Source organism: Gigantopelta aegis, chromosome 1, assembly GCF_016097555.1.
Source record: "Gigantopelta aegis isolate Gae_Host chromosome 1, Gae_host_genome, whole genome shotgun sequence".
Classification (NCBI taxonomy): domain Eukaryota; kingdom Metazoa; phylum Mollusca; class Gastropoda; order Neomphalida; family Peltospiridae; genus Gigantopelta; species Gigantopelta aegis.
The window spans coordinates 31861992-31871459 of NC_054699.1; the positions used below are offsets into that span (position 1 = coordinate 31861992).

Here is a 9468-nt window from a genome sequence, read left to right on the forward strand (position 1 = left end):
ACAAAAACCGAGCACGGTGGAAATCGATTACACTGTGACGTATAGTTAACATGGCAATCATGTTTCTGTGACGCCTAAGTTAGCTACAAGTGCAAAGGGTTGTAAATATATTTTAGTGGATAAAAACGTTAAAAGTTGCATAAAACCTGGTTTTTGACGATATGTAAGAAATAGAATAATGCATTCGTGTACGTTAGATACCATGTATTATTGTCATCAAAAAGGCTCTGTTTGTCGGATTCATCTCACAATGACAGTACGTTTAAGGTTCTGCTGAGTGAAACCAGATCCCACTACCGATAATGATATCTTGTTCGAATAAATCTGATACAAAGAAAGAAATGTTTTATTTAACGACGCACACAACACATTTTATTTACGGTTATATGACGTCAGACATATGGTTAAGGACCACACAGATATTGATAGAGGAAACCCGCTGTCGCCACTTCATTTTCGATTAGCAGTAAGATATCTTTTATATGCATCATCCCACAGACAGGGTAGTACATACCACGGCCTTTGATATGCCAGTCGTGGTGCTCTGGCTGGAACGAGCGCTTTACCACTGGGCTACGTTCCGCCCCTAAATCCGATACAAGCAGTGTATCAGCACACCCTGCATTAAATAGCATTGCACGTTTCAAATAATCTACCTGTAAAAAACGGGGTGTCGCACAGCTTTCAAGTTGCAGGATGCCGATTGGTTAATAAAGCTAAAGTTTGTTTTGTTTAACGACACCACTAGAGCACATTGATGATGTCAAACATATGGTCATTTTGACACAGTCACGGAGAGGAAACCCCCTACATTTTTCCATTAGTAACAAGGGGTCTTTTGTATGCACAATCCCATAGTCAGGATAGCACATACCACGGCCTTTGATATACCAGCCGTGGTGTACTGGCTGGAACGAGAAATATTCCAATGGGCCCACCAACGGGGATCGATCCCAAACCAACCGCGCATCAAGCGCCTCCATCAAGAGTTCAACATGTGATCTTCGACGACAAAATACTTTCCCGACCATCGGACATAGATTGCAGTCCGAACATGTACATTAATGTTCGTAAATACCAAACTGTATTACTAACCAATCGGAGGGATTTAGGTCAGGTTGGATCTGTTACACACGATCGTGGCGCAGTCGCAGTCGGGTGCAGAAAAATCAGTCGGCGACTGATCCGTGTAACTGCAATGTCGACCTGGCCTACCATTTAGGGTGTTTCAAAAATAAATATTAGGGCCCCATTTCACTAAGCATCGTACGTTTATGTCTGCTACTAGCAGTTATACAGGCCGTGCGTTTGCAGGTGTTTGGCACCAGTTGCACGCAGAATATTACATTATTACGGAAGCTGGAGTATTTTAAAGACACACGTAAATGAAGTATGTCTTCGTCTAACTATATTTGCTGAACTATAATAGTAATAACAATTGTTGTTTAATCGCAGATTTACGTTTACATGCAAACCTAGGCTTACGATGTTTTGTGAAATTAGCCCTGGAGTTGGGCTTTACTAACCTACTTCCTGTCACGGCTGCTACAGATCATGATGTAGGTGGTGGTGGTGGTGTTAAAATGTATTTATGACTGTGTATGGGTTTAAAACGTAATACTATGTTTTGATATGAATTGTACCGTTAATCGTTATACAGTTGCATGCCAGTTCATTGGTACCATTTTGACACAGACAAACTGTAGTCTTTAATACATTGATACAACTGGAATATTTAAAATTAATGATAAAACAGGAATATTAGGACAGTACAAACGAACCATTTCACTGCTTGTAGGCGTGTTCGAAACCCTAGTGGTATATGGACACGTTAAACAAGTTACTAAGCTAAGCTAAACTGCTTGTAGATCTCAGAAAAATTCAATTTCAACTGGAATAATGATACAGCATTGTTAGTTGGTTATGATAGGGAGATATTTATATTACATGAGTGACCGTTGGATGTCATTTGTTTCAAAACGTTAACGTATTTAATGAATGAAAGCCAAAAAAAGAAAAAGAAAAGAAAAACAAAAAAAGGGTATAAAACCTATTTACAACGCATGCGTCACAGCAATCAATTTCGATCGTGCTGATTTATTTGTATGGTGTGGATATGGCGACCGAGTCCTCACCTAGAAAGCAAATTGTATGTTTTTAAATCGACGACACACATATGTGTATTATTGCCAAGTGATATAATAAATAAGGTATGATGGCCTCACCAATGGTGTGTAAGAAAGAAGTATGTAATTCAGGCTGCACGGTGTGATATATTAAAATAACATCAAAACTTAGGTTATCAAAAATCTCAAACACTCATGAAAATAAAAACAAAAATAATGTTGATTATTATTTTTATTAATAGATAAATAATGTATATGTTTACAAGCTATATTTGCTAGCAGGTTACAATATAAATACAATTAAATAGACAAGGGTGCACACTTGATCAGACAACAATATCATATAAGCACTTAATAACCATTCACTAATGTCTTTACGCTGTGATTAACATGAAGCTATATTTAACAACAAATAACTATTAAAGGAGCAATGCCGAGTTTGCTGCATTGTAAGATATTGTGGACTAATACAATTTTGAAACGACTAGTATTAAATATTAAATATGTTTTTCTTGTTTAGAATATCACTGTCTCTATATTCAAAGTGTTTCTGATTGTCATAATATTTGTAAGATGCCTAAACAGGATTTCATATCCGAATAATTTCTCACGTGTCAAAAACAAATATATATATATACATTAGGAAATAAAATAAAGTTTGACCTTGTGCAAATACTGAGATTATCAGAAACACGTTTAATAAGAACCACTAATATTTTATTTAGAAAAAAAATATATATATATTTAATATGTAATTACTGTTGTTAAAAATATATGTTCGTCGACATCATATTACCAATTGACTAAAACTAAGGATAGTCTCTGACTTTATTAATAGGTAAACAATGTATATATTTACAAGCATGTATTTTCAGCAGTTTGCAATCAAGATCATATAACAACTTAATACATTTTTAGTCTATTTGCTCCAATATACATTATAAATAGTGACATTACAGTGGTATATTTTCACCAACATAGTAATCATTATGACTGTAAAGCATATTACTAGGGACAACACTGTACCAGGGCCGTAGATAGGATTTTGTGGTGGTGGTGGTGGTGGTGGTGGGGAGGGTGGGGTAGGTGGGGGGGGGGGGGAGGCTACTGAGTAGTTAATAGTCTAAAACTCCTTAAACGGTTAAGAAGAGAATATTAATGTAGTTTCTATAATGCCAGTGGCGTAGCCGGGGGCGGGGGGGGGGGGGGAGGTGGGAGGCAGAGGGCAAATCCCGGAAAATGTTTACCTTTTCGCTATTAATAACATTAAAAAGGTTCCTGTGTCATATCCCACTACTTCTAGGGGGCAACTAAACACACACACACCCCCCCCCCCCCGCTAGCTACGGCCCTGTGTACATTGCAGCAGCAAATGAAAGTTTCACTCTGTATGCTATCGTTACAAACATTACAGCACGATTATAAACGGTACGTCTGATGTATTCCAGCGTTGAAACCATTACAACGACCAAAATTCATATTACCAATGTTAGCGTTATTTAACATTTCTAGCACATGGGTGAACAGACGAATTCAGTAGGGTGTATACATATACACATTTTAATAACATTTCTAAATCAGAGTACATTGTAGAACAAACAGTAACAACATGTAATAATTAAATTTATTTTCAATGTGAAATCATAAATAACTTACTTCTTCAGACAAAAAGACGATTTTGCTCAGCTGAGCCGAAATTTAAGGTTTGGTACGGTATCACGTAATTAGGAGGAATATAATAATTCAGTATCCGTAGCATTTTCGATGTTTTCATACGTTATAAGAAAGTTTGTGAACATCATATATGTTTATATCCAGCTTTCGAGTGTTCCAAAGTGGTATAACACATTTTCAATGATATAAAAATAACACGCATATATTTTATAATCGTTATGATGGCGCTATGGTGCTAGGTAATTTCATCCTGTTGGTAAAACTTTAGTTATCTTAGTCATTAAATTCAAATTAAAATAATATTAATGTTTTACAAAGGAAAATATTGAAACAAAGATCCAACACGTTTTCAGTTTCGTGATATTTATGCTACACAAGATTTAACATATGTAACACTTGGCGTAACAAAAATAATTCAGTAGAACGTAGATGTAGCATTTTAATGACATGCTGAAACAAATGTGCAGCAACAGAACAAAATAGTAACTGAATACAATAAGTGATTTTATTGTGAATATGAAAGCACAAGTAACTTTAATTATCAGACATTTTAGACATAAACTTTTCAGGCGATTTTGTTTATCTGTGACGGCATTCAACTTTTAGTACGGTATAAAATCATAAAATCGGGGTAAACGTAAATAATTCGGTAACCGTGGGATGTTAGACTTTTTATGACGTTATGACAATGTTTGTGAAAATCATAATGTTCAGTCTATGTCGCCTTTTTGTATTATGTTTGTCTAAACAGCGTTCATACATACATTTTATACACGTTATCGTCAGACACACGTGCAGGAATGTATTCAGTAGTGGGGTCTAGACTATAGCGAGATAGATTCCAATGGGGTCGCGACATGATAATCCTGATAATGTATATTTATACAATTATTATTTGGGTGTGGAGAGGTGCGGGTTCGCCACCAGAAACCTCCCTGAGCTCGCGCCTAATCATGACGCTACAGCGCGAGCTAATTTCATATTAACAAGTGGTTTTTTTTTGTATGTTTAGTCAATTGATCAAGCACGCTGTCCTGGGCTACCTGGACTACCTGGACTGTCTGCCCAGGACAAGTGTTAATGTTTAGTTGGCAGTGGTCATTGACCTTGCACCTCCGTCATTAACACATGTTCACTCTGTTTAGGATTCGCTAATGAGCTCAAGTTTGTATTGTCTTACGTTTTACATCGCATCCACATATACACACAAATAAACACAATGGGCCGAATTTACACAGCCTGGATTAGACTTACAGGCGTGAAACTAAATACATTTACATAGCTTAAACACCTGTTTTAGACTTACAGACGCGAAACTAGATACATTTACAATGCTTAAACACCTGTTTTAGACTTACAGGCGTGTAACTAGGTACATTTACATAGCTTAAACACCTGTTTTAGACTTACAGGCGTATAACTACATACATTTACAATGCTTAAACACCTGTTTTAGACTTACAGGCGTGTAACTACATACATTTACAATACTTAAACACCCGTTTTAGACTTACAGCCGTGTAACTACACACATTTACATAGCTTAAACACCTGTTTTAGACTTACAAGCGTGTAACTACATACATTTACATAGCTTAAACACCTGTTTTAGACTTACAGGCGTGAAACTGCATACATTTACAATGCTTAAAAACCTGTTTTAGACTTACAGGCGTGTAACTGCATACATTTACAATGCTTAAACACCTGTTTTAGACTTACAGGCGTGTAACTGCATACATATACAATGCTTAAACACCTGTTTTAGACTTACAGGCGTGAAACTGCATACATATACAATGCTTAAACACCTGTTTTAGACTTACAGGCGTGAAACTGCATACATATACAATGCTTAAGCACCTGTTTTAGACTTACAGGCGTGAAACTGCATACATTTACAATGCTTAAGCACCTGCTTTAGACTTACAGGCGTGTAACTACATACATTTACTATGCTTAAACACCTGTTTTAGACTTACAGGCGTGTAACTACATACATGTACGTTTACATAGCTTAAACAACTACGTCTATGAAAAACAGGCTTCGTAAATTCGGCCCAAAATATCCATGTACAATATTTCTGGTATATTTAAGACCGTGATATGTGCTGTCCTCTCTGTGGTAATTTGCATATACAACATGCCTGGCTAAATGCATAGCGTTTTCTTCGAAAACTGAGTGTGAGAGTTGCCAAATGTTTGTCATCAATTACCAGATAATTAATTAATCAATGTGCTCTAGTGGTGTCGTTAAACAGAAGCAAACTTTGTATTTAAAATACGCACTGAGTAATATAATAAATGCACATAAAACGAATAACAAAAACGAATAAGTAATCTAGAAGTAAATTAAACCAGACTATTTCGTAATAGTACATACAATGAATAATGAAAATAATAATTTTAACATAAATACGTAACCTAAAGGAGTCAGAAGAGGCCAGCAACTGGGGGTGGGGTTTCAGCTATATATCAATATCAATATATCACTTTTTATTTGGGGACATTGAACAGACTTTAGAGTTTGGACAACACTACCCTTCTGGTCCCCAGCGTCCGACGCCAAAGCTAATTCTTCTTGTTTTCAAATTAAATATTTTCCTATACGATTCGGGAACCTACCAGTCCGACGACTACTGAGACCGGTTCGCGAGATAAACGAGCGAACTCTATTAAATGTCGGAACATGAGGTTCCTATTTGAACGAATGACTACGTGTCAAAATTGTTTGACAACCAAAAGCTAATGATTAATTAATCAATGTGCTCTAGTGGTGTCGTTAAACAAAACAAACTTTAACTGTGACTATTTGGATGACTTGCTCCTTGTATGATTTATTTAATTAAACTTGAGAGTAGGACCAACAGTTCACGGTTTACTGAAAGCTCCGAGCCAGATGAGACTTTAACTTTAACATCGAAATATTGAGGCCAGCCAACACGAAACATGGGCATCAGCGGCCGTGACACGTCGATATTTGGGATTGAGCATAAAACTGTGTTGTCGTCAACACGGATAACGTGGAGAGTGGCGTTGTCTGAGTCTACTAACAGCCCGAGTGTGACAGTGAGTCGTGTGTCATGTTTCAAACGTGTCACAGGACTGTCACACAAACAGCTTCCACGTGGCGCAACCTCTATACAGAGATTGTTGTGAGATGGACAGCTGAACACACAGACACTCAAAGCATGTTTGTTATCCGAAATACAGTCTACATCGTCACAGTGTTCGTCCATACAAACACCGACTACTGATACCGCGTATTGTAATTCTGCCGATTCTAGCGCCAAACAGTCCACTTCCGTCTCCCAGTAAGATATTCCTCGTCGTGGAATACACGTTCTGGCAGTCGCTCCAAGGAAACGCTGCAGGCCGGAAGTCTGGTCAGAAGTTAATGTTGCTGAAATTTTGTTGACCAGAATTCCAGATTCGTTAATACTACATGCCTTCCTGTTGATCTTCTCCCGGTCAAACTCTACAGTTGGTACTGTGAGAAGGAAAGAAAAAAAGATGAATAAACAATATGTATATCGTATGTTTTTGTTATCTTTATGCTAAACAGGTTAAACGTTAACAATGTCCCACGGATTACGAATGTTTTATGTAAGTATTTGTGTATAATTCCTAGAACTGTCAGTAGTTAGTATAGTTTGATTAGACACATTTCCTGTAACACACAGACACAGACCCCCCTTCCCCCCCCCCCCCCCACACACACACGGACGCATACACATACACACACACTAACACACACACACACACACACACACACGAATACACATACACACACGCAGACATACACACTAACACACAAACACACACACACACGCATACACACATTAAAACACGCACTAACACACACACACACACACACACATATATATACACACACATTAAAACACGCACTAACATACACACACACACACACTAACACACATACACACGAATACACATACACACACACACACTAAAACACACACGGACACACAGACACATGCTTTCAGGATATATGTTTAGAGTCTCTCTCTCTCTCTCTCTCTCTCTCTCTCTCTCTCTCTCTGTGCCTGTCTCCCCCCTCTCTCTCTCTCTCTCTCTCTCTCTCTCTCTCTCTCTCTCTCTCTCTCTCTCTCTCTCTCTCTCTCAGCTGTACATGTTTATGTATGTTTATGTATGTACCTAGCAGTTGGCTCCTTCAACTAAAAATAAGAAAACATGTCCTTTTTAGTTCAAATGTGAATTTTTTAATAGTTTTAGTTCAAGTAAACATTTATCGCTGTGCCCTGAATTTTACTGCACCACTACCCACCCCCCCCCCCCCACACACACACACATACTGTAGTTATATTAGCTAGGCATATCCCTGTTTACTCTCTAGTTATCTCTCTTTTTTCTATTTCTGTCTTTCTCTCCTCGCAACAACTTTGTCTCACTAAGTAAATATTCTTTTCTTAATCGTTATATATTGTTGTAGCTGAAACGTTCCAGGACAGACAGCTGTTGCTGATATCCGAGATTGCTGAAAACATAGTTGCTCTTCGTCAGTGGATCTTGTAGGACCTAAAACCATTTAATGTCCAGTGGACCTTCTGTCTGAACAGTCATTCCACTTGTTGAGATCTAGTTTTATGGTTACACCAACTGTCAAATAGCTGGTAATAGCGGTAACAAGGAATTTGGTCAAATCTAACAGACTAAAATAAGGGATGTTTGCAGAAATTCACACATTGATTTAACCATATAATACAGAAACACGTGGTCGTTACTTACAAAGAAGTTCTCTGTATTGTCCTGACTGATCGTTAGCACCGAAGAGGATTTTTTTCATCACATCGTCATCTGAAATTAAAAACAAAAAGGTTTAATGTTTAACTACGTCACTAGACAACATCGGATAATCACTGATACCTATAGGATATAAAACATCGAATAATCACTGATAGGCTATAGGATATCAAACATCGGATAATCACTGATAGGCTTTAGGATATCAAACATCGAATAATCACTGATAGGCTATAGGATATCAAACATCGGATAATCCATGATAGGCTATAGGATATCAAACATTTGATAATCACTGATAGGCTATAGGATATAAAACATCGAATACTCACTGATAGGCTATAGGATATCAAACATCGAATAATCACTGATAGGCTATAGGATATCAAACATTTGATACTCAATGATTGGCTTTAGGATATCAAACATCGAATAATCACTGATAGGCTATAAGATATCAAACATTGAATAATCACTGATAGGCTATAGGATATCAAACATCGAATAATCACTGATAGCTATAAGATATCAAACATCGGATACTCAATGATAGGCTTCAGGATATCAAACATCGGATAATCACTGATAGGCTATAGGATATCAAACATCGAATAATCACTGATAGGCTATAGGATATCAAACATCGGATAATCACTGATAGGCTATAGGACATAAAACATTTGATAGTCACTGATAGGCTATAGGATATCAAACATCGAATAATCACTGATAGGCTATACGATATCAAACATCGAATAATCACTGATATGCTATAGGATATCAAACATCGGATAATCACTGACAGGCTATAGGATATCAAACATCGAATAATCACTGATAGGCTATAGGATATCAAACATGGAATAATCACTGATAGGCTATA

General features: G+C 37.2%; 1 protein-coding gene across 1 annotated transcript; it reads right to left on the reverse strand.

Moving 5' to 3' along the window:
- Positions 1-6537: 6537 nt before the first annotated feature.
- LOC121367746 lies at positions 6538-8702 on the reverse strand. Its single transcript, XM_041492093.1, has 2 exons — positions 8571-8702; positions 6538-7290 (listed from the first exon to the last, which is right to left on the reverse strand). The coding sequence occupies exons 1-2, from the start codon at positions 8626-8628 to the stop codon at positions 6638-6640; spliced, it is 711 nt and encodes a 236-aa protein (XP_041348027.1). The 5' UTR covers positions 8629-8702; the 3' UTR covers positions 6538-6637.
- Positions 8703-9468: the final 766 nt, after the last annotated feature.